This window comes from Neovison vison, chromosome 1, assembly GCF_020171115.1.
Source record: "Neovison vison isolate M4711 chromosome 1, ASM_NN_V1, whole genome shotgun sequence".
Lineage (NCBI taxonomy): Eukaryota > Metazoa > Chordata > Mammalia > Carnivora > Mustelidae > Neogale > Neogale vison.
This window is the reverse complement of record NC_058091.1, coordinates 219,133,749-219,159,744: the sequence shown is the minus strand read 5'-3', so window position 1 is coordinate 219,159,744 and position 25,996 is coordinate 219,133,749. Positions and strand designations below refer to the sequence as shown.

The 25,996-nt window shown below is 42.7% G+C and overlaps 1 protein-coding gene across 5 annotated transcripts; it reads left to right on the top strand.

Annotated features, from left to right (window-relative positions):
- Positions 1 to 39: 39 nt before the first annotated feature.
- On the top strand, positions 40 to 25,681 carry MARVELD2 (MARVEL domain containing 2). Of its 5 annotated transcripts, none has more exons than XM_044267646.1 (8): positions 105 to 124; positions 3,606 to 3,964; positions 4,366 to 5,535; positions 8,717 to 8,752; positions 18,776 to 18,924; positions 19,156 to 19,327; positions 23,218 to 23,268; positions 23,876 to 25,681. In XM_044267646.1, exons 3-8 carry the CDS (start codon positions 4,381 to 4,383, stop codon positions 23,996 to 23,998), a joined length of 1,686 nt encoding a protein of 561 aa, XP_044123581.1. In that variant the 5' UTR covers positions 105 to 124; positions 3,606 to 3,964; positions 4,366 to 4,380; the 3' UTR covers positions 23,999 to 25,681. The 5 variants fall into 5 exon arrangements, with proteins under 5 accessions (XP_044123591.1, XP_044123581.1, XP_044123601.1 ...); XM_044267638.1 differs by lacking the exon at positions 105 to 124 and adding an exon at positions 259 to 328 and having other exon boundaries at positions 3,606 to 3,925; XM_044267629.1 differs by lacking the exon at positions 105 to 124 and adding an exon at positions 259 to 328.
- Positions 25,682 to 25,996: the final 315 nt, after the last annotated feature.

Below are 25,996 nucleotides of genomic sequence, written 5' to 3'. Positions count from 1 at the left end.
TGCGGAGCGAAAGTCCGGGCCTGACAAAGCCGGGCGGGGCAAACTTGGCTCGGCCCCGCCCCGGGAGCTGAGCGGGCTTTCCTTGCGGTGGGCGGCGTGCGCGCTCTTCCCGGCAGCCGCGCAGGTGAGTGGGCCCGAGGGGTGGGGCCCTCGTGAGGCGGCGGCGGACGGGGAGGGGCCCGCCCCCGCCCCCGCCCCCCCCCCGACAGGTGCGCGGCTGGGGAAGGAGAGGCCTTGGGCCCCTCGGCGCGCGCCCGGGCCCGCGGCGCTCGCCACTCAGCCCCGCCATAACCTGCAGCCGAGGCCGGACGGAGACGCAGAGAGAGAGGTGAGGGCGCCGGGGAGCGCTAGGCCTGCGCGTCAGGAGGGCCGCTCAGCCAGCCCGTTCATTCAGGGGACACAGGTGCGCGGCGAGACGCGTCCAGCGGACGCCCTTCCCCGGCGCCGGGATCCTCTGATCCCGATCTGCGCGCGGACTTAGTTCCGGCCGCTTTGGGGCGTCGTCTTGACTGACCGAGAGTGGATTTTCTGTCGAACGCGCAGACCGAGCGGTCCCGGGGGTGGGCAGTCCCGGGGAGTAAGAGAGACTAGCGGACCGGATGGCGAGCGGCAGGCTCGGGAGCGACCCCAGCGCCCGTGCTCGGTGTCCCTTGTCACTCACGCGTGGGTTAACTTAAAACCCTCGGGCCTTTCCCAGCTCCCACGAAGCCCAGCAACATCTCGTGGGCCCAGCAATACTTGAAAGCGATGCTTCAGGTTTTTGTAAAGGCGACAAGTTCGGTTCCCGTGTCACTTTCCTGGGGGAAACCACGTATCCTCCCCCCGCTATGGCTTTCAGAGCTGTGTGCGCCTACGGAAGGGAGCCAGAGTCCGGGGCTTGTCCAAAACAAAGACCCTCTGTGCCTCAGCGTGCTGAATCCAAGAGGGCTACCAGTGGCGCCCTGAGAGAGACGCGAGGCGTAGCTAGTAACCACGACGTCGGCGAATACCGCCGGCCGTGCCCTTCTAAAATCACGTCTTTTGTTATTCCATGATTCCCCACGTTTATTTTTTGCTTTTTATGTAAAAATTATTTTTATTATGTAAACGTCGATAAGGTGTTCTGATTTAAATGAGCCACTTCACACAGGTGAATATAAACCCATTTCAGTGAAGCACACGTTCTTACCAGTGTGTTAAATTAAGCATTGGGATATTGAGTTATGTAGAACTTGCTGCAGTTATTTCTGTGCTTTTGCTTCGACTTTTCTTAAGAAAATATATTTAGAAACAGCAATAGTACAGGGCATTTCTAGAATTGAAATGTTTTTAGACACAGGGGGCGCCTGCGTGGCTGTGGGTTAAGGCTCTGCCTTCAGAGCCCAAGGTCCTGGGACTGAGGGAAACTGCTTCCGCCTCTCCTCCTGCTTTCGGCTCCCCCTACGTGTACGCCGGCTGTCTCTGTCTCTGTCAAGTAAATTTAAAGTCTTTTAAAAAGTAAAATCAATGTTTTTAGACACAGATGAGATAAATGACAGAGACAAAAATAACTGCTAATTGCTGTCATTTATATCCTACTTTGCACTGGGCACCATGCTGGAACTAGCAGTTAATTCTCTAAATTGGGATACCCCACTAGAAAACCCAGAAATTTAGAACTCTCTACATTTTCACCCATTCCGTGGATGACTAGTCTATGGTGGTACTTATCCTTCTGTGTGTACACTGCCTACTGCTCCTCTCCACCTGGATTTCTAATGGGTATCTAAAACTCTTCAGGCTGCATATCCCCAGGGCTTTCTCCAGTTTGGAGGGGTGGAGAAATGTTGCATATGAAACTATCTGATGTCTTAGATTTGCTTCAGAGTAATCTGTTGGCAGGAGGGATAGACGAAACAGGATCGGTCATCAATGGATAATTATTGAAGTTGGTTGATGGGTATACATAGGGTTCATGATAATATTCTTTTCACTTTTTATTATGTTTGAAATTTTCTATAATAAAAAAATTTTAATTCCTTGTATTAAAAAATCTGACTTCTTTCTATTTCCATTGCTACCGCCATGATCCACTGGATTCAGTCAGTGGCATCTTAGCCAATCTCCCTGTTTTCTTCCTTGTCACCTGGAGTGTACTCTCGACTTGGTGTCCAGAGTGATCCTATTAAAACATGTCAGATCTTGTTACTGCTCTACTCAGAATGTTTCATGCGCTTCTCCTCTCACTCCTGGTAAAAGCCAAAATCCTTTCCCGTGGTTCTCAAGGCCCTAATAATTCAGATGGACTTAATTCTGCTGCTTACCCTCTCACTCACTCTGCGGCCACCTTTGCCTCCATGACTTAATAGTTCTTGAACTTGCCAGGCACTCCTGCCTCAAGGCTTTTGCACTGGACCGCTTCCCCTGATAACCTATCTGGCTTCCTCCTCTACCCTCCTTCATTTCTATGTTCAGATGATACATTCTCTATGAAGGCTTCTCAGGTCATTCTATGTAAAATTGTAACACCCTGTGGCAGAGAGCTCCTTATCACCTTTCTTAACTTTGTTCCTTAGCACCCAGTGTATTTCATTTCCCTAATCTGTCATCTGTCATCCCCCCCCATTGAGACTTAAGTTCCATGAACTTAAGATTTCAGTTGTTGGGTTTTTTTTTTTTTTAAAGATTTTATTTATGGGCACCTGGGTGGCTCAGTGGGTTAAGCCGCTGCCTTCGGCTCAGGTCATGATCTCAGGGTCCTGGGATCAAGTCCCACATCGGGCTCTCTGCTCAGCAGGGAGCCTGCTTCCTCCTCTCTCTCTCTGCCTGCCTCTCTGCCTACTTGGGATCTCTATCAAATAAATAAATAAAATTTAAAAAAAAAATAAATAAAGATTTTATTTATTTATTTGACAGACAGAGATCCCAAGTAGGCAGGGAGGCAGACAGGGAGAGGAAGCAGGCTCCCTGCTGAGCAGAGAGCCTGATGCGGGGGCTCAATCCCAGGACCCTGGGATCATGACCTGAGCCAAAGGCAGAGGCTTTAACCCACTGAGCCACCCAGGCGCCCCTCAGTTGTTTGTTTTTTTTTTTTCACTGATACACTTTTAGCATACCTGGTGATAGCAGATGTTTGGTAAATATTTGTTGAACGGATAGGTCTCCATTTTACAAAATGAAATAAAGCAAAGCCTTAGGAGGGTACCTGTGTGGCTCGGTTGATTAAGCATCCCGCTCAGGTCATGATCTCAGGGTCATGAGCTCGAGCCCCTCATCAGACTCACACTGGGCATGGAGTCTGCTTAAGATTCTCTCTCTCCTTCTGCTCTCTTTCTCTCTCAATTTAAAAGCAAAACAAAACAAAACACCCAAAGCCTAAGGAACTTCTAAATGGTTCAACACTACAGAAGTGGGATTCTCTATTTAAACTCTGAGAGCTTCATAGTGCCAAGTATAGTACTGTATGTCCAGTTAGTTTTCAGTAAATACTTGCTTATAAGCAATGAGAGGGAGAAATTCATTGTCCTTAAACCTAGTAGTTATATTAGCGAATAGTATCCTTTTTTGTGTGTACATGTAGGTCACTGATTTCGTGAAGGAAGTCCACAGGTTTAGTAAAAGTGCTTTTTGTCTGCTTTGTTTTTTAGGTGGATCAAACCTCTGAGATACTGTTTGAGTGTTGCTATGGCAACAGCAAATCACCTTTAGGTGGCCCCTCTGGAAAGAGTGCTACACGTGATACACATGGTTGCTCTGTGTTGTACTTCTGGGGAATCTTAACCATCAGTGATTTTTTTTTTCCCCTCTGAGATTTCAGTTTTTAAAACTGAGTATCAATAATTAATATTTTAGAGTGGAAGAAGCGATTTTCCCTAAACTAACTTCCCTGATTCGAGAAAGAAAGGGGCTCTTCAGTCCCTGTATTTAATAGAGCTGCTTCTCCCAGGCCATTCCAAGGAGATTTGAGGTAATGAATGAAGAGTATTTGCTGACACATCAAACTTCGGTATGCTCAAACTACTAAATATTTTGATTTAGGCATTTGAGAAAAGAGTTCTGCTTGGGATCTGTTGGTATCCTGTATTATTAAAATTTAGCTTTTATATGGTTTCTACACTTTGTTGTTTAAAAGGCTCATAGGTAAATTAGACTTAGAAATATTTTAATTCAGAACTAAGATTTTAATTTTGATTGCCCTTAAAATCATATAGAATGATGATGTTACCCCTGACTAATACATTGTATATGTTTAAAATATATCTATTATCCTTTTTACATATCATGATAATTAGACATGATCATATTGGTTTCCTAAATATGATCATCTGCCATTAAGTGAACAAAATCAGGATCATTTAAGGAATAAATAGCTAGGCATAAGTGATAATTTTAACTTCTTGGCCACAGGTATAAAAGTCACAAATGTCGTCCAATGATGGAAGGTTCAGGAATCGGGACAGACATTATGATGAAGTCCCAAGAGATAGGGACTCACCCTATCACGACGGCACCATAGAAACCCTCCAGACTCTTCGTGACAGTGAGCTGGCTGTGAGCGCTGATCCCTTGCCACCACCCCCTCTCCCGTTACAGCCACCATTCGGCCCCGACTTCTACTCAAGTGACACAGAGGAACCGGCTATAGCCCCAGATCTCAAACCCGTAAGGCGCTTTGTCCCTGAGTCCTGGAAGAACTTCTTCAGAGGGAAGAAAAAGGACCTAGGATGGGATAAGCCAGTGTCTGACATCAGATACATCTCGGATGGAGTGCAGTGTTCACCTCCAGCCTCTCCAGCAAGACCAAACCACCGCTCACTCCTCAACTCCTGCAAAGATCCTTGCGGAGGGTCAGAAGGAACCTTTAATTCCCAGAAAGAGGCTGAGGCCATGTTTCACCACGATCCCTACAGTTCCCTCAGCCGACACACACAGACAGCCCAAACGTACAGTGAGAAGGTGGAAGAGTATAACCTGAGGTATTCCTACATGAAGTCGTGGGCCGGCCTGCTGCGAATTCTGGGTGTGGTGGAGCTGCTTTTGGGAGCTGGCGTCTTTGCTTGTGTCACAGCTTACATTTACAAGGACAGCGAGTGGTATAACCTGTTTGGATATTCACAGCCCTATGGCATGGGAGGCATTGGTGGCCTGGGCAGCACATATGGGGGCTATTATTACAGTGGCCCCAAAACCCCTTTTGTACTCGTGGTCGCTGGATTAGCTTGGATCGCCACCGTTATTATTCTGGTTCTCGGCATGTCCATGTATTATCGGACCATTCTTTTGGATTCTAATTGGTGGCCTCTAACTGAATTTGGAATTAACGTTGCCTTGTTTATTTTGTATATGGCTGCAGCCATAGTCTATGTGAATGATACCAACCGAGGTGGACTCTGCTACTATCCGTTATTTAATACTCCAATGAATGCTGTGTTCTGCCGCGTGGAAGGAGGGCAGATAGCAGCCATGATCTTCCTGTTTGTCACCATGATCGTTTATCTCATTAGTGCTTTGGTTTGCCTAAAGTTGTGGAGGCACGAGGCAGCTCGGAGACACAGGGAGTGGATGGAACATCAGGAGGTAAGGAATTTCACCATCCTTCATTCATTTTTCAATTTTTTTTTTGGTTATTTTCTTGTTAAATACGTACACTTGTCAAAACAAGGATTTTTAAAAAGCCATTTTTGTTTTTTAAATAATCCAAAATTCGAAAGTCCTGGCTCAGTATCCGACCTGCTTTTGGTGAGATATGTCACTGATGTGTAACATTGCGAGTGGGCATACGATGGGGAACACGGTATATAGTTTGTTGGCTGTGCTATGTCTGTGATGTTTACGGGGAAAATTTCTGTAACAAATAATACCATTTTCAGTACAATGACTCTCTTGTCATTAAAGTAAGTTTGAGAACAGGGTTGATTCTTTAGTGTGGTAAAGCTCAATAAAAAAACAAAACTTTTAGGGACGCCTGGGTGGCTCAGTTGGGTAAGCAGCTGCCTTCGGCTCAGGTCATGATCCCAGCGTCCTGGGATCGAGTCCCACATCGGGCTCCTTGCTCGGCAGGGAGCCTGCTTCTCTCTCTGCCTGCCTCTCTGCCTGCCTGTGCTCACTCACTCTCCCTCTCTCTCTGACAAATAAATAAATAAAATCTTTAAAAAAAAAAAAAAAAAAAACTTTTAGGTGTTAGGTGGAAAGTGCTCATTTATAAGTTATGATGAGTGGCACTTTCCTCCAGTGACTTAAATAAAGTCATGTAAGAATACAGTGAACCACATTTGGTTTTTTTAAGTATCGAGAGGCTGAGTTGTAATGAACATACTCTGAAAACTTGCCCAGGCATTTTGATGTTTCATTCTTATTTTGGGAAGATGAGTGTTCCCAAATTAGAATGGGAGCCTGGCGCTTGTTTTTATTTCCAGGATTTAACTAATTAAACAGAAGAAGGAGGAGAAGGAGGACTAATAATAATAATGATAATGATGCCTGGAGGATAAGATTATATAAAAGCCATATTTAAAATTATTTTATTTGAACAGTAGCAAAAATATTAGAGTGTGTTCCTTTAGCTTCATTATACCCTGAAATGAGCTAATGTTTTGTTTTCTTTTAAGGAGAGTGTGTAGTAAAATTACCTATGCTACCAACAATGTCTTATTAATTTTTTCTTAATTTTGAGTCAACTTATTATGCATTTTTTTCCCACTTTTTTCTTAATATTTTTTATTTTAAAAAAATTTTAAAAAAAAGATTTTTTATTTATTTGAGAGAGAGAGTGAGATAGAGAACATGAACATGGGGAGGGTAGAGAGAGAAGTAGACTCTGTGCAGAGCAGAAAGCCTGATGCGAGATTTGATCCCAAGTTCCTGGGATCATGACCTGAGTAGAAGGCAGATGCTTAATTGCCTGATCCACACAGGTGCCCTCTTTTCCCACTTTCAAAGATTTCCTAGATACTATATAATTGCAAATACTATATATATGGGCAAATCTAGGTTAAAATGAAATCCTGCTCTTATTTACTCAGTAACCTATTTATTTACTCACCTGTACATTTTGTGTTTAATCTTTTGTACAGTCTTACATATAACAACAAAAAGCTGCATTAATTTTGTAACAGCTACCTCATGTTTTATATGAAGAACCTCAACATGTTTCATTGTGATCCATATTCTCTCATCACAAAATATATATATATTTTTTTTTAAAGATTTTTTTATTTATTTATTTGACAGAGAGAAATCACAAGTAGACAGAGAGGCAGGCAGAGAGAGAGAGAGGGAAGCAGGCTCCCTGCTGAGCAGAGAGCCTGATGCAGGACTCGATCCCAGGGCCCTGAGATCATGACCTGAGCCGAAGGCAGCGGCTTAACCCACTGAGCCACCCAGGCGCCCATCACAAAATATATTAATCTTATTAGAACTCCACATAGATTCGTTATTTCTAAAAATTTATCTCAACACATTAAGCATATTTCTTAAATTTACATCAGTGTATACAAAATAATTTCAAATTTTAATCAGTGTGAAGTGTGGATAGTGAAACACACTTCTTCATGATTTTATGTAAGTCTAATAACAGCAAACTTATTTTTTTTTAAATATTTTATTTTTGACTTGACAGAGTGAGAGAGAGAGAGCGCACAAACAGGGAGAGCAACAGGCAGAGGGAGAAGGAGAAGCAGGCTCCCTGCCAAGGAAGGGGCTCAATGTGAGCCTTGATCCCAGGATCCTGGGATCATGACCTGAGCTGAAGGCAGATGCTAAACGTATTGAGGCACCCTGGCGCCTGTCAACAGACTTCTTAACATCATTTCAAAATTCTACATGAGTGTGACTATAGTTATCAACATAAAACATTCATTTCTGTCTCCATTCTCAAAACTTGTTTCCATAAGACTTTTTTTTTCCTTTTTTGGGGGAGAGAGAGCAAGCAAGAGAGAGCACAAGCAGGGAGGATAGGGGGAAGCAGGCTTCCTGTGAACAAGGAGCTTGATGTGGTGCTGGATCCCAGGACCCTGGGATTGTGATCTGAGCCAAAGGCAGACACTTAACTGACTGAGCCACCCAGGTGCCCCCCGTAAGACTTTTTATGTTGGTTGATTAGACTTGAATTAGTTCTCATGTAGGAGGTTGTGCCACTTTGTCTGTTGCTGTAACTTTTTTTTTTTTTTTAAAGATTTCATTGACTTATTTGACAGAGAGAGACACAGCATGAGGGGGAACACAAGCAGGGGGAATGGGAGAGGGAGAAGCAGGCTTTCCGCTGAGCAGGGAGCCCGATGTGGGGCCCGATCCCAGGACCCTGGGATCATGACCTGAGCCGAAGGCAGAGGCTTTACGACTGAGCCACCCAGGTGTCCCAGTTGCTGTAACTTCTTAAGAGTTAGCGGCTTTAATGGCCTGTGGGTTTTTTCTATTAATTTTATACCTGTAACAGTTTAAATTATTTAATTGCACAGGGTAGTGGGAGCCAAGGATGAATTAAAACTTCTAGGTAATTCAGTGCAATTTACCTAATAGTCTGTATTAGGTCTGTACCTCTAACTGTGTGTTCCTGACAGACAGGGAGGTACAGTTAACCCACCTCCTCTGCTTCTTCGCTAGCCCATCCAAAGTCACCCAGATGAGCAGGGAACATCTGTCAAGTAGAGAATCCAAGTCTGTGAAATTGAGATTGGGCTATAAATACAAATGGATGAAAATATTTACAAAGTAGACTCACACCTCTCTGAAAAATTATTTTCACTCTTTTTTATTCTAGGTCAGTGAGCCATCATTGCCATCCAAAAGGAAAATGGTAAGAATAAAGTTCACATTGTATTTTATGTCTAGCTTGTTAAATGTTTTCTATATTACCTGTTACCTACAGAGTAGATCCTCTGTCTGTGAAAGTGTATCTATTACATTGAGTTCCTAACTGAATATCTAGTTCAACTTTCAGCTTTTTTCTCATAATGAAAGGATCAAATTAGATGTGCGCATGGTGTATGTTGGCAAAACTGTAAGTGCTATCATTTTTTTAGCTTCTTTTCATTTTGTTAGTTAAGATTATGCAAGTGAACAGGGCACCTGGGTGGCTCAGTGGGTTAAGCCGCTGCCTTCGGCTCAGGTCATGATCTCGGGGTCCCGGGATCGAGTCCCACATTGGGCTCTCTGCTCAGCAGGGAGCCTGCTTCCTCCTCTCTCTCTCTCTGCCTGCCTCTCTGCCTATTTGTGATCTCTCTCTGTCAAATAAATAAATAAAATCTTTAAAAAAAAAAAGATTATGCAAGTGAACAGCCATTTCTTCTTATGTTTAAAATTAAATTACAAATGAAATTAAAATAATTTAAAAAATTAAGTTAAAATTTTTTAAGCCCAGGGGATTCTCTCAAACTTTCTTTAGTCTTTTCAAAGTTCTTTTCTTTTCGTTTTTTTTTAATTTAATTTAATTTAATTTAATTTAATTTATTTGACAGAGAGAGAACACAGTAGGCAGAGAGGCAGGCAGAGAGGGAGGGGAAGCAAGCTCCCCGCTGAGCAGAGAGCCTGATGCGGGGCTTGATCCCAGGACCCTGAGATCATGACCTGAACTGAAGGCAGAGGCTTAACCCACTGAGCCACCCAGGTGCCCCCAAAGTTCTTTTCAAAGTTCTTTGCTGTTCTTTTTCTCACCTTGCTATCGGATGCTAAATGCTGTTGTGGCAAGAAGAAAATTCCTATTCCGGAATTGACTAACATCATGGCAGTAGTCAAGATATTTACTTTTCCATGCCTTCATTTGTTCATCTGTAAAGTTGGAATAATAATTGATTCCTAAAAAAAAATAAAAAAAATTTTTTTTAAGATTTTTTCTTTATTTCTCTGACAGAGATCACAAGTAGGCAGAGAGGCAGGCAGAGAGAGAGGAGGAAGCAGGCTCCCTGCAGAGCAGAGAGCCTGATGCGGGGCTTGATCCCAGGACCCTGGGATCATGACCTTAGCCGAAGGCAGAGGCTTAACCCACTGAGCCACCCAGGTGCCCCTAAAATTTTTTTGACTCTTAAAAAAAAATTGATTCCTACCTCACATTTGCCAAGAGAATTAAATGAGATGCTGTTATTATATTTAATAGCATATATGTAAAAACTTAATATATTTTAATAATCATAATTTTATCTCATTGAAAAGTCCTTTTTTAAAGATATTGAGCATTATTTCTAAGCAAGAAGTTGAGAATCCAGCCTTTGGATTTGTTTCTTTGTGAAGGGAGTGTATGTACTTGGTTCAAAACTAAATGTCTTCTCTCAATATCTTCTCTCATACCTCATGCCTCAGCTTCCCAGCTCTCCCACTTGGAAGGAACCATTGTTATCAGTGCCTTGTGTTTCCTTTTAGACATGTTTTTATATTATCTGTATATGAAATGTGTACACACACACACACACTTACTTTACTCCTCCTTTCACACAAATGCTGGCATACCATACCCACTGTTATGCCCCTTATTTTCTTCTCTTAACAATACATTTCTAAAGGAGAGATGAACCATGAGAGACTATGGACTCTGAAAAACAATCTGAGGGGTTTGAAGTGGCGGGGGGGTGGGAGGTTGGGGTACCAGGTGGTGGGTATTATAGAGGGCACAGCTTGCATGGAGCACTGGGTGTGGTGAAAAAATAATGAATACTGTTTTTCTGAAAATAAATAAATTGGAAAAAAAAAACAATACATTTCTAAGACATTTCCTTATTGGTACATAAAGAACTTCTGCATTCTCTTTTTATAACTGTATAGTACTGCATTGTATGGATGCTCTTTTTTATTTTGACTGCCTGGTTGCCCAATGGTAGTTTTACCAAGTTCCACTCCCAGGAGCACTATAGTCTTCCTCACACCTTGACCAACACAGTGTTAGGAAAATTGTTGATATCTGTCAACCTGATAGGTGAAAAATGGTGTCTAAGGTAGTTATAATTTGCATTTGTCTTTTAAGGAGTGAGACTGACCATTTTTCACATGTTATGTTTGCTTTTCCTTCCCTGTTTACTCTTCGTATCCTGTCTTTTTTCTTTTTTTAAATTTTTTTAAAAGATTCTATTTATTTATTTGACAGAGATCACAAGTAGGCAGAGAGGCAGGCAGAGAGGGAGGGGAAGCAGGTTCCCCACCGAGCAGAGAGCCCGATGCGGGGCTCAATCCCAGGACCCTGAGATGGTGACCTGAGCGGAAGGCAGGGGCTTAACCCACTGAGCCACCCAGGCACCCCCCTCCCCCTTCTACTTTTTAATTGAGTTGCTAATTTATACAAATCCTTTAAGTGCATGCATTTTGAAAATACCTTTTATAGGTTTTTTTAAACATTATTCTCTTTAACACAAATATAATATGAAAATGTTCTGTTCGCAGTAAAGTAAGGGATTTCTGAAGTGGACAAATGACACTTTGTCCAAGGGATTGTGATTAATACATCAGTGTTATCATTCATTCATTGAACAAACATGTCCCAATTAGATTGCAGGCTAGTGATATGGATACTACAAGGTACATCATCTCCATTTCCCAGGAGCTTACAAATCTTGTGGGAAAAAAAAAAAAAAAAACCACAGAGTGTTAGTAGAGTGTGTATATATGTGAAAGAGTAAGCAAGAACCCTAAAACTGAAGTTGCTTAAAGATTTGTTTCTCGGGCACCTGGGTGGCTCAGTGGGTTAAGCCTCTGCCTTCAGCTCAGGTCATGGTCTCAGGGTGTTGGGATCCAGCCCCACATCAGGTTCTCTGCTCAGCGGGGAGCCTGCTTTCCCCTCTTTTCTCTGCCTGCCTCTCTGCCTACTTGTGACCTCTCTCTCTCTCTCTCTGTCAAATAAATAAATAAAATCTTAAAAAAAAAAAAAGATTTATTTCTCAAAAAAAGGAGAGATTGGAGTTCTCTGCTATCTTCTGGGGAAATCAGATTATGGATGATAATGTCTCAAATTCAGCATTGTTACTGGTCAAAGCAATTGGGATCTGTAATTAGCCACAGATTTTAGTGGGTCCGTTGCCTTAAATTACTTCTGACATGTATGTAAAGTCATCTGAATTGCATTCTGCCATTGCGTCTTACCAGGATCCATAAATCTTTAGGAATCATGAGATACTTGAGCGGCCCTGACTAACCAGGCATGGGATAAATGAGGCTGGGATCGGTTGGTCTACAGAATATTGAAGAGTTCCTCTTGCAGCGTGGACCTGAGTGCTATAAACCTATGCACTTGAAACATTCTTCATAGAGTTAGTCACACACATGACTCTGTGCCTGTGGCTTTTAATTTGCTTTTTTTTTTTTTTTTAAGATTTTATTTATTTATTTGACAGAGAGAGATCACAAGTAGGCAGAGAGGCAGGCAGAGAGAGAGAGAGGAGGAAGCAGGCTCCCTGCTGAGCAGAGAGCCCGATGCGGGACTCGATCCCAGGACCCCGAGATCATGACCTGAGCCGAAGGCAGTGGCTTTAACCCACTGAGCCACCCAGGTGCCCTTAATTTGCTTTTATTGTACTTTGTTTTCACTTCCTAATTCCCTGTCTGTTTGCTTTAAATATTTATTTATTATTGCTTTCAGGATGTGTATTTCAGTGGTACAGTCACAGTAAGCGAAATGGATGCTCACTTTTAAACTGTTACATAGATAGATGAATAGCTAGGTAGATAGTAGTTACCTTTAGGAGGGCCACTGCCTAATTTTGGGAAGACAAGGAGAGAGGGAGACTTACTTTTCATTATATACCTTATTGGATGTTTGAATTATATGTCATGTATATACATATTACCTATTCAAAAATGTTTAAGTTTTTAACAAATTAAATAAATACTTCAAATAAAATTGACATAAGCAATGTAGAGCTAATGCTTAAATAATTAATAACACTGGCCCTTTGTCTGAGATTTAAGAGCAGCTTCCCTAACTTACCCTATGGGCTGCCTTCCAGTGTTAGTGACCTTGACCAAAGGAAGAGAGCACTCTTCCCAGTTGGGAGTCATGAGAGTGGTTTGGCCTAATTATTGCCAATACTCTTATTCCAGATTGCCAGCACTGCTTTAACTCTTCTGTAAATCCTGCTCCCTCAGAGGGACTGACGGGGAGACTCATGAACCCTATCCTGGCCAGGAATGACCATCATGGCTGCATCACAGCCTGGTGAGAGTCCTAAAATAATGCTCACTGCATGGAAAATATCAAGTTTAAAAGACTTTAGTGTAGAAAATAGATCAGGGTTACACAGCTGTTTTATAATGGAAAGGGGGTCTAAAAACTTCTATATAAGGAAATTCACGGGTCATCTGGGTGGCTCAGTGGGTTAAAGCCTCTGCCTTTGGCTCAGGTCATGATCTCAGGGTCCTAGGATCGAGCTCAGAGTCTGCTCTCTGCTCAGCAGGGACCCCGCTTCCCTTCTTCCTCTCTCTTTGCCTGCCTCTGACTACTTGTGATCTCTGTCTGTCAGATACATAAATAAAATCTTTAAAAAAAAAAAAAAGTTGGCAGTCGTGGGAACAGGTGATAGCATACTCTGATATCAGGGGTAGCAAGTCAGAGTGCTAGCATTAGGAAGTGTGTTTCTGATCATCCTCAGGGACTTAAGAATCTGTTTGTTTGTGGGGGTTAACAGTGATGTACATTTTGCAGATGCTGATTGTTCAGTCCATGAGACAGGATTGTCTCATGGGGCTGCAATGTGGCAATGATGTGGCAATGGTAGTCATTCTTTGCCATGGTGGAATTTATGGGCTTCTTCACCACTCCCTTTGAGGTAATGGGATTTTCCAATTGTTTAAGCACAGAGTAGAGTCAACCTGAAAGGCCTGGCTGAATTGGGGAAGTTGCCCCGAATGCAGTGAGGGTAGTCAGCATGATTGTTTGGTGAGAATGTGGCTGAAGTGGACTGTACAGGTAGGACAGGATTAGGGAGCTCTGCCAGCAAGTGCTAGGGTACCCCTTTCAGGCTGCCCTAGAAGGCTGGTACTGGGCATATCCGGAGTCTGTTGTAGGTTCCCGGCTCCGGAGAGGTCCTGGAATAGTCAGGAATAAATCTTAGTGGAGTTAGAACCCCCATTCATAGGGATCCTTTGAAAATCCTACCAATCCCTTTAACTTAAACTCTTTCAAGATACGGGAGCTGAATGCAGAGGGCACCGTTTCACAGGGCTCTTTCTCTGGGAAGTGAATCACAGTGGATCCACGTTCAGGTATATTCTAGAGGCAGACCTCTGGGAGGGAATCCTGTGACTCAGCTAGAGAATCTCTATTAGACTTACCTACTAGAAACCTTTAGGAAAGGCTGGATCTCCAATTTCTCATTGATTTTTCACTTGCTTCTTTCCCAGTTCTTGGTAGGGAAGAATTGGCAGTCTACCACAGGAGAGGCAGTGTAGTATGATGAAGACAAAATAAAGCTTGGAATCAGGCAAATTTGAATTTTATTACTACTAGCTCTGTGATTCTGAAGAAGTTACTTACCCTCTCTGAACGTAAGTTTCCTGTCCCCTGTTTGCAATTATATACTACGCTGTAACTTTTTATTTTGTATTTTAACAAATACACTTTTTGAAAAGCAAATAAGATCATTTTTTAAAAAGAAATATACAGACATAAAGTAAGATCAGACAGAGACAGAAACAAATTCTAATAAATCCCTAAGTGCTGGACAGGTTTTTTTCCAAGCTAGAAAAGTCAGAATCTAACCTGAACATTGAAGGTGGTATTGTGGGTTTGGGATCACGGCCCCTGCATCAGTGCATGGTGTGCTCAGAGGGAGACACTTAGTATTTGGACAAGTGCACACTTTTTTTTTTTTTTAAGATTTTATTTATTAATTTGACAGAGAAAGACAGTGAGAGAGGGAACGCAAGTATGGGGAGTGGGAGAGGGAGAAGCAGGCCTCCCGCTGAGCAAGAAGACTGATATGGAGCTTGATCCCAGAACCCCGGGATCATGACCTGAGCCGAAGGCAAACGCTTAACTGACTGAGCCACCCAGGCGTCCTGCACACTATTTCTAACTTGGTAGCATATTAAGTCCATTTTTGTCTAAAGCAGTTTTTAATTGAAGTTAGTTGACACACAGTGTTAAAGAGTTTCAGGTGTACAATGTAGTGATTCAACCTCTCTGTACACGTACGCTGTGCTCACCACAGTGTAGCTGCCATATGCCACCAAACAACACTGTCACATTGACTATATTCCTTATGCTGTGCCTTTCATCGCCTTGAATAAGTTAACTGGAAAGGGACCTCCCCCTCACCTTCACCCATTATGCCTACCCCGACCCTCCTCATCAGTGCATGTTTTAATTTGAAAAGCTTAGTAATTTGTAACCATAGCATTACTTACCCCATTGTTTAATTACTTTATTTTGCCTCACAATAAAGCTTTTCTATTATTTGCTGACAGAGACTCAGTTTTTTTACTAGAAGCAAAGAAAGGTCCTATGAAACCTGGGGCCCTGTGTTTGTAGTCAGGAGTACTGAGAATGGTGTGTCCCAGGGCTAGAGCCAAATAAAGCCTTCTAATAAGAGCCTAATGAGGTTTTGATTATTTGTCTTCAGTGTAGTTTCAGATTTTTTTTTCCTCAGTAAGGTTTTCTGAATTGATGTTCTGTGAGGTTCAGTGAACTTCACCCAAATACAGTGAAAGAAAATTTTAAGAGTGTTAAAAACAGAAACATTTAGGGGCGCCTGGGGGGCTTAGTGGATTAAAGCCTCTGCCTTCAGCTGAGGTCATGATCTCAGGGTCCTGGGATCCAGCCCCGTGTTGGGCTCTCTGCTCAGCAGAGCCTGCTTCTCTTCCTCTCTCTCTGCCTGCCTCTCTGCCTACTTGTGATCTCTGTCTGTTAAATGGATAAATAAAATCTTTAAAAAATAATAATTTAAAGCAGATGAAGTAGTCTGAAAATATTGACTTCTTAAAGCTTCCTTTTTAAATAAAAAGTGAATCTTTGAATTAGGGATGCGCAAGTAAGGAAAATGAATACTTCCTGCTTGAAAAATTTAACCTAGGGAAAAAAATTCTACCTGGGCAGAATTTATGATTTTGACCCGGAAATCTGAGCTTGACACCTGGGGCTGCTGCTAAGCTCTGAAGGGTCAGCGTTATCCATAGCGGCTCCATCAGCCAGGGTCCCCCTCAGACAGCAGTGTGACAAATGGGTTGTTAACTATTTAGAAGCTAAAGAGGGAGACCATGAAATAGAGATCCATTTATTTAAGCCAAAAAAGTTTCGCCTCATTTTCTTAAGATTTTATTTGTTTATTTGAGAGAGAGAGAATAAAAGCGAGGGTATGGGGTGTGGGAGAGGGAGGAAGAGAGAACTAGGCTCCCCACTGAGTCCCCTGGGGACTCAGTCCCAAAAGCCCAGGATCATGACCTGAGCTGAAGGCAGACGCTTAACTGACTGAGCCATCCAGGGGTCCCTGTCCCCTCTTTTTAATACTGTCATTCATTATCAATTCAAACAGGTAAGAATTCATTCATTTGAAGAAATGGCTTCCTAAAAAGTGGAGAAAAAGGAGAATAAATACTAACCTCAGAAAGTGTTCCCTGAAATACTCCTGCTTAGTCTCCTTTCCTTGGGAGTTTCCTGCTCCTTACTTGGATCCTTGCTGTTTGGGACCCAGTGGCCAGCATGTCTCCTACACCAAGGCCGTCTGGTTCCACTTCCAGCCTTCTCCTGGGTGCTGTGGGCAGCCCTTCTCCTCTGCACAACCCTCCCCCAGGGTTGGTTAGCTGCCTCACCCGCCAATGCCAATGCGTGGTCTGTGCTCTTTGGGGAGTTAAAAGCTGGTGATTTTTAGGATGAGGTAATCTTAAGCCACACCTCAGACACAGCCTCAGAGATAGGGAAATCAGGGAACAAAAGGATTTTAAAGCTCTGCCTGGCAAGAGAAAGAGCAAAGTTTTAAAACGTGTTGTAGTTGGGGTGCCTGGGTGGCTCAGTGGGTTCTCTGCCTTCAGCTCAGGTCATGGTCCCAGGGTCTCATGGTCCTGGGATCTCTGCTTAGCAGGGAGCATGCTTCCCCATCTCTCTGCCTGCCTCTTGGCCTACTTGTGATCTCTCTCTCTATCCAATAAATAAACAAAATCTTTTTTAAAAAATGTGTTGTAGTTTGTTTTCAGCCAAGTGGGAGCCCTCCCGAGCTGCTCTCAGTTTAGTTCAGGAAGTTTAATTCAACAAGTGTATGCCAAAGTCCCAGGGGCCCAGTGGAGGGGGTGCTGACTGCTGTAATGAAAAATCAACCATTTCTAGGGAGCTACCAGAATTGCAGGGCACTTTAGGGTTGAACAGTATGCATTTAAGTAAACCTTCCTCTTGCTAGTCATTTAAAGCATCAATAAGCTGAAAAGTTCTGTTGTTGTTTTTTGTTTGTTTTTTGAGAGACAGAGCTGGAGCAGGGGAGGGGCAGAGGCAAAGGGAGAAGCAGACTCCCCACTGAGCAGGGAGCCCAACTGAGGACTCAGTTCCAGGACCCCGAAATCACAGCCTGAACCAAAGGCAGACCCTCAACTGACTGAGCCCCTCAGATGCCCCTGTTTGTTTTAAGTAGGCTCCATGCCCATCGTGGACCCCAAGCCAGGGCTTGAACTCATAACCCTGAGATGAAGACTCAGCTGTGTGATCAGGAATCAGACGTTTAACAGACTGAGCCACCCAGGTGCCCCCCCAAAAGTTCAGGGTTTTAATTGCGGTTTTTCCACTTCCAAGCTCTGATGCCCTAGAAAATTTACTTCACCTCTCTGAACTTTGCTGGTTCCCGTGAAAATGGAAACCCCTCTCCTGGCATTCACTCACCTCACCACTGTGGTCCGTGTGGTGGGCCCTGCCCCCTGGGGCCATGCAACGGTCCCCTAAATCTGCACGTCCATGTGAGCCTGCCCATTCCAGAGTGGGTTTCCCTGGACATTGACACCCCTGCTTCCTTACGTCATATGTCAGAGCTACTTCCTCTCCAGGTCATTTCATCTTGTGCTACTTCTCTTTTGAATGTACCATTTTTTGCTAAAGACTTCTGAGTACTTTCCAGTTGAGAAACCAGGGTGACTTAAAACAAGGAGCCTCAGGTTCAGATAGCTTCATGGTTCATGGATAGCTGAAAGGCCTTTACCACCTTTCCTCTGGATTTGCTTGCTTTCCTTTTCAGGCAGTGAAAACAATGTAACTCATCTCCCTTTCCAACCTAAGTGTTGGCTACTTGTGGCTGATTCATCTCAAGTTCCCCAGGGCATTTTTTCTCTTTCTATTTATGTAGACTTATTCCATATTTTCCCCCGAATTTCTTATTTTGAACTACATTTTGTATTCTTTTTTTAAAGATTTTATTTATTTATTTATTTGAAAGGGAGAATGAGAGAGAGAGATCACAAGCTGGGGAAGGGGTAGAGGAAGAAGCAGGCTCTCTACTAAGCAGGGAGCCCAGTGTGGGACTTGATCCCATGACCTGAGCTGAAGGCAGAGGCTTAACCCGCTGAGCCACCCAGGCGCCCTGCAGTTTGTATTGTTTTATAGTTGGGGTATACAACCTAAATAAAGTACTTAAGACCCTACATTTAGTATTTCATCATCCACATTTAATATACACACAATGGTTTTACCTGTCATGCACTCCTGTACCTCAGTGTGGTTCCCCTTAGCTATTACAAAGACATTCAGACAATTTTGTGACTATAAAACATGCAGTTCTCAAGTGAAATGTTAATTGCTGCTTCTACTTTTCTTCCCCCTGCTTCTCCCCACCATTTTCTTCTAACATAAATTCATGTGTTGTTGTTGTTTTTTTTTCCTCTTCCTCCACCTCCATTTACAAATAAATCCTCTTTTTCTCCCATACTGTAGTGTGATATGGCCACTGGTGGTGACAGACAGAGAGACCAAGAAGTTAATGTCAAAGAATTGAGACCAACAAAAATGAAACCCGAACTTCTGAGTGGGCACATCCCTGCAGGCCACATCCCTAAACCTATTGTGATGCCTGACTATGTTGCGTGAGTGTCTGTTTAAAATCTTCTTCAAGGCAGAAATGGAGAAATCCCATTTGTCTCCAAGGTCATGCTCTTTGCTTGACAACATTTATATTTAAACAGTTGTTTGTTCCTGGAGAGGTAGGATATTGAATTGAAGATACGGCATGGTCAGTGGGGAATAAGCTAGGCTGATTTTCCGTTCAGCCTGTTTTCAATGAAAAAGTCACAGCGTTGGTTAATTTTTTCCATCAGAAAATACCCTGTGATTCAGACGGAAGATGAACGAGAACGCTACAAAGCTGTGTTCCAAGACCAGTTTTCAGAGTACAAAGAGCTCTCTGCAGAAGTCCAGGCCGTCTTGAGGAAGTTCGACGAGCTGGATGCAGTGATGAGCAGATTGCCTCGTTGTTCAGAAAACCAACAGGTCAGTGCCTGCAGCTGCCTGGGAGGGGCCCTGAGGAAGGAAGGGTAAAATCTGACCTTCACGTGAATGTGGGGCAGCCATAATCACCATGTGCATCTGCTGTCTATGTCTCAGAAAGTCATTTGAGGTCTTCAAGGGCACTAGTCAGGATTATAATTCACATTATATAGTTTCATATCTTCTGCTCTTAGTTATTAAACAGTTATAAAACAATCATTTTGTTTTCTTAGGCAAAAAATAAATTTTCCTAAAATACATACTGAATCCATCAGGGTCCTAAAGGAGACTGATGGCACACTCAAACTGAGACAATTCGAAAAAGATTTATTCACAAAGATATGAGCAGGGTGTAGGGGAGCAACCAGGGTTAATGCATTCTCCAGATTCTCCAGGGGTAAGTGACAGCCAAGCCGTGAGCACCCCAGATCCAAAGAGCACAGTGCGTAACGACAGAGTAGATCTGAGCCGCTGGGCACACATATCCACACATTATACGGATAACCGGGATCATGACAGTGGGAGCTAGGGAAGAGTCACAGCAGTCACCAGGGACTCAAGTCACTTTCCGTAAGGTTCTAGAGTTTGGGTGGGGGTTGGGGAGGGTGTCGCATTTTAATATTTCTGAAATCAGGATGCCCTGATAATTTGTAGCACTTTATACCAGATGTACATTTTTTATTGAGACACAATTCACATGCCATAAAATTCATCCTTTTAGACTGAACAATTCACAGGGTTTTAGTACATTCGCAAAGTTGTATAACCATTAGTACCCCCTAATTCCAGAACATTGTCATCACTCCAGCAAGAAACCCCATACCCATCAGTACATATTCCCCATCCCTGCCCCTCTCCCACCACTGACAAGTAATAATGTACTTTCTCTATAGAGTTCCTTATTTTGAACATTTTCTATAAATGGAATGATATAATATGTGGCCTTTTGTATCTGGCTTTTCATAACACTTTTAAGGTTCATTTATATTGTAGTAAGATTCAGTGTTTCATTCCTATCTGTGATATTTATTGTATGTACCACATTTTCTTTATCAACTTATCACCTGATAAACATTTCAGTTTTTTTCCACTTTTTGTCTGTTATGAGTAATGCTCTGAACATTTATCTCTAATATCCTAACTTTTTAAAAGACTGTGTATTAGTCTAAGATATTATTTGTATAATTCAAAAATTTTTATAAAGATTTTTATTTCTTTGTTTGGCACGCAGAGAGAACATAAGCAGGGGGAATGGCAGGCAGAGGGAGAGGGAGAAAGAGGGTTTCCACTGAGCAGGGAGCCTGATGCAGAGCTCAGGAGCCCGGGATCATGAGCTGAGCCGAAGGCAGATGCTTAACTGACTGAGCCACCCAGGCGCCCCTATAATTCAAATTTTTTAAAACTCACAGCATTTTTAACAAATGTCAAGCAAGTTAATGTATATATATAACTGGGGCGCCTGGGTGGCTCAGTGGGTTAAGCTGCTGCCTTCGGCTCAGGTCATGATCTCAGGGTCCTGGGATCGAGTCCCGCATCGGGCTCTCTGCTCCGCAGGGAGCCTGCTTCCCTCTCTCTCTCTGCCTGCCTCTCTGTCTACTTGTGATCTCTGTCTGTCAAATAAATAAATAAAATCTTAAAAAAAAGAAATGTATATATATAACTAACACATATTTTATATATGTGTATTCTGCTCCTGTGATCCGTAAGGACTAGGCATCTATGTTTTGACCACAGACTATTAAGTGTACATTTAAATCAGTTATAATTATGAGCTCTCTAAGCCAAAATGTCTGGAGTAGTAACTTTTCCCACTCCTGGAGCAAAGGAATGGTGTTTTCTAGGAGGTGCCAGTACCAGGAAAAATCCCGCAAATATTGCAGGTCAAGGATCAGTTGGTACCATTTGAAAGACAAACAGGGTCCAGAGGTCCAAGAAGGATGCCCAAATTTATAGGCCCTCAAAGGAGTGCAGGAAGGATTGAGCAGGCCTCTGGAGACTGTGTCGGCACAGGCTGGGAAGAGCAAGCTGGCTGACAGACAGGATGCTGAGCAGTCTAGTCATGTCATCTTTGAGCCTGGACCCAGTGGGCTCTGGTTTATGGCTTTGTGTGAATGGGCAAGGGCTCTGCCAATTGAGTCTGCACCTGATGGATGGGAAGGACTTGATTATAGTAGGAACTGAGACTGGGTCCTCCCGTGATATTTCTGTACAGTATTAACAGTAGTTGTTTCCTGTGGTTTGTACAGAGCATGGTAAGTAAGTAGCCAAATGACAAGGCCACTGTTAGTCTCCATGTCTCCTCAAGTCCCTATCTAAAGTAGAAATATTAATTGTATCACAAATGTTAACTTCTCATCCGCCACAGGCTGAGCTTTGCTGTGGGTGGGAGTCAGAGGGAAGGCCTGTGGGTTTCCTGACAGGTCCCCAGAGTGGTGTTCAAAAGCCCAGCGGTCTGGTTTGGAGCGATAGGTTTTCTCACAGACCTGCTTGTGTGCCCTTGAAAAATGAATCACATGACTTTTCTATGCCTATAAAATAAGAATATTGCTCAAAATAATCTGATCCTCACTTTCTAAAGTTCCGTTTGTCTTTTTTTTTTTTTTAAGATTTTACTTATTTATATAACAGAGAGAGAGAGATCACAAGTAGGCAGAGAGGCAGGCAGAGAGAGAGGGGGAAGCAGGCTCCCCGCAGAGCAGAGAGCCCTTGGGGCTCCATCCCAGGACCCTGGGATCATGACCTGAGCCAAAGGCAGAGGTTTTAACCCACTGAGCCACCCAGGTGTCCCTAAAGTTCCATTTTTCTGACAGCCTCTAGGATAGGTTTTGCCATTCTTTTTTTTGTTTGTTTTTAAGATTTTATTTATTTATTTGACAGAGAGAGATCACAAGTAGGCAGAGAGGCAGGCAGAGAGAGAGGGGGAAGCAGGCTCCCTGCTGAGCAGAGAGCCCGATGCGGGACTCGACCCCAGGACCCTGAGATCCTGACCTGAGCTGAAGGCAGAGGTTTAACCCTCTGAGCCAGCCAGGCGCCCCAGGTTTTGCCATTCTTATCTCAGCCTGCATCACCCTCACCACACCGCTGGCCCCAGCAGTTAGTTTCTTCCCAGTCCAGGCCCTCTTCAGAGACAACTAAATTAGCCAGTCACCTCTATGCTGGCAAACAATCAAAGCACAAATGACACTCCTGCAAAAGGCACGAAAGAATTAGAATAGGTCGCAAAAAGAATGTGGGTGGGTGATGAGAAATGTTCTCAGGGAGAGCTTTTAGAACTACAAATATTTTTTTGCCTGTTTTACTTATTGGATTTATGGTATCTGACAACTCTAAAGCACAGGTTTTACATGGATAAATTGCCCTAGTAACCTGTTCTCCTTGGATAGACTGTTCAGTCCATTAACAAATTTCGTATTTGTTATAAATACATTTTTAGTTAGAAGGAACCTTACTTAGTTATTTTTGAAAGTCAAATAGTCTCAACCTCTTAATCCCAGTGTGTAATGTGGTTATTACATACCAAGCACTTTACCAGGGTCATTTCAAATATGTGAACCTTCTCCGAAACTTGGGGTTGCCAGGAAGGTAACAGAGTCCTGGGACCAACTGGTTGCCCAGGCTAGACAGCTGCTGTGTGGTGGCCCTGGGACTCAGTGCTGGTTTCATGCGGGCGGGGCCTTCCTCTCTTGTTCACCCCTAGACTCCAATGTGTGTGGCAGGCAGGAAGCCTTCTAATCTCTGTCCAGTGAATCGAATTTTAGTGTGTGAATACTTTCATTATAGTCTTAGATAAAAATAATTTTCTGTTCAAATCCCCAGTGTACTTAGATATTCTTAAGATATGATTTGAGTAAATGCAGGTGTTTTAATTCAAGTGTACAATATATTATTTTTAGGAACGTGAGAGAATTTCAAGAATCCATGAAGAGTTTAAGAAAAAAAAGAATGTGAGTAAACCCATTTTCTTCTTCAGAGTATATTCGTATGCACGTACAGTGGTGACAGCTGACAGACCTTAGATTCTTTCAGCTAAAGTAGTTCTCTTTAAATATTTCTTCAGATGCTACTTACTAGAGAACAGGAGTGGCTCCTGAATGCCTTTTCTTCTCCTCTCTGTCGTGAACACATTCTGTTACAACCTGGTTTTTAGCAACCTATAGAAAGGAGCCACTGACTTCTCACTGACATTTCCTTCAAAAAAAAAGTCATTTTATATTTTTCATTCCATCCTTAATTGCACAGTAGAGGCCGGAGAGAGCTTCTGTTAATCTTTTCTGTACCTACTAATTTGCTCTTTAATATATTTTAAACTCTTGAAGTTAAAGTTGTTCACAGCTTTCTGTATTTCCCACTCAGTTTTGCTATGAAATGGAAAGTATTCTAAAAAATAAAATCATCTTTAAAAATGTAAGGAGCCGCTATTCTTCTTAGGAAGATTTTAAAATCTGTTGCAAGAAATCTGCTATGAAGGGTCATTTTCTAGGTGATAATAAGTTTCTGTGTTCTTCTCTGAGGAAACTAGAAATGAAAATATTGGTTGTGTTTCCTTTGCAGGATCCCACATTTCTGGAAAAAAAAGAACGCTGTGAATATCTGAAGAATAAACTTTCTCACATAAAGCAAAGAATTCAAGAATATGATAAAGTAATGAACTGGAATGTGCAAGGTTATTCTTAAACCTTATTTGAAACCACTTTTTTAATGTTAAACTTAATATTTATTTACTGTTTTTTCCATGCTAGTCTGTGATAGAGAAGCATGTGCTTTCTGCATCGGCTTCTTGTTGGTTTAGCTGGTCTGCCAAGCTATGATAGTATGACTTCAGACATTTCAAAACAAGTCCAGATTTACCAAGGACCTTTACTCAGAATGAAAGAAATGCTGTGTCCATCTGTGTACAGTTTATATTTAACCTGTTAGAGGTAAAAGATGTTTAGAGGTCTTATCCTCACAGTGTGATGAACACACAGAGCATCATTCTGGGGCTGTTTTCTCCTTTTTAACTCAGGCCGGCTCCTGGGGTTTCTCTAGGACATGTTTGTCTTCCGAGCCAAGGCATCCTGCCTTCTCTTGAAAGGGCCTTGAATCCAGGATCAACATTTCCAAGTCTTGGGATCTCAGGCAAGTTTCTGTATCTCTCAGTGCCTATTTTCTCATCTGCAAAAGTGGAGCTAATGGGAGTGCCTCCCTTGTAGGGTTGTTGTGAGGCTGAAATAAGTAATGTTTGTAAAGCACTTAGAAGAGACTGCGGCACGTTACACACAGTCCATTAGCGCATGCAGTCCGTAGAAGTGATTGTGACGTGAACACACTGCCAAAGGAAGGTTCTTACTGAGCACGCTCAACCAGTTAACCAGAAGGCCCACCTGTCTCATGGGTTTCCTTTTTTGTCATTAATAACTCTTACCACATGTAGCCTTAAGCAGGTGCTTCCCTGTGGTTCTGTGGCCACTGGGGTCCACCGACTGCACCCTTCCTATCATGAATCACTATCACTGTGCACAGAGGTCCGCCTCCCCACAGCCCAGCCAGGATTGTGTGACCCCTGTTGCCTCTTCTGCCCTGTTGGCTAAGGCCACATGACCCTACATTTGTTTAGAATCTCCTTTCGATTTATTGTGATGCTTCATCTTCCCAACCACTCTCTTGGCTGTGGGACTTTGTCTATGAGAAGTATTTTATTTTTAGTAGTATGAACAATGGACTACCTAAACAAATGTTTTTAAGAAGTCATTGCTCCTGGATCCTATTCAGCAGCATCTGTCCTGTGGCAAGTTTCCTGGGTGCAGAAGTACACCACAGCTGCCATTCGAACAAGTAATGTTCAGACAATTTTCTAAAGCAATGAAACCAAAGAAAAGCATGTGGAAAAGCAGAGCCTTCAAAAGCGTTGGATATTGAATGGACTTCCTTGTTTTTCTTTATCTTTGAAATCTTATTTAGTGTTTATTGTTACTATTTTAATACCGTGGCTCCCAGAGTATGCTTACTCTGGGATACCCTGTGTGTCTCAAGAGGTGACACCTAGGGAAATGTGAGATCCCTTTCAAAGCCCCCCCCTTTAACTGGAACAGCCTCACTTTCTGTTTTATATGTTAGGGTCCCATGTTAATATTTTGCTTAAGAAGCACACCAGTGCTTTAAAACAGGGGAAAAAAAAACCAAACCATGAATAATACCATTTTGCTGGATTGTAAGGAGTTAGATTCATAGTGAAATGAGGTGTTAAAAAATTTAACTTTGTGAAACTTAATTTTACTGTAATTGTAAATGTTAATCTTTGAAAACCAATGTTGTAACACTAACTTTTAAAATTTCTCATGTCAGTACCTAGGCTTATTAAAATTTCAACTACTTGTTTTTTCTGTGTGCCCTTCCTTGTTTGTTTTTCTAGCATTCCTGTGTTGACTGGGCATGTTCTTGAAAATATTTTCCATTATCAGAAAACAAACTGGAAAGTCATTGAAAACCTGTAGGTCATGATGTTTAGGTGACCGTTTCCTCCTCCCCCATTATTTGCAAAAATTCAAAGCCAAGGCCACTGTGTACCACAAGCTGAGTGGCTTACAACAACAGAAATCTATTGTCTCACAGTTCTGCAGACGGATGTCAAGATGTCAGCGGGGCCATGCTCTCCGAAACCAGTAGGGAAATCCTTCTTAGCTTTTGGTGGTT

What these genes read in the sequence shown, in the direction of transcription:
- MARVELD2 (XM_044267656.1), top strand. Translation starts at nt 4,381, where the DNA reads ATGTCGTCCAATGATGGAAGGTTCAGGAATCGGGACAGACATTATGAT. An exon ending in AGTGGATGGAACATCAGGAG is followed by an intron (nt 5,536 to 8,716) that starts GTAAGGAATTTC and finishes TTTTTATTCTAG; the next exon opens with GTCAGTGAGCCATCATTGCC. An exon ending in TGCCATCCAAAAGGAAAATG is followed by an intron (nt 8,753 to 18,775) that starts GTAAGAATAAAG and finishes CCCATACTGTAG; the next exon opens with TGTGATATGGCCACTGGTGG.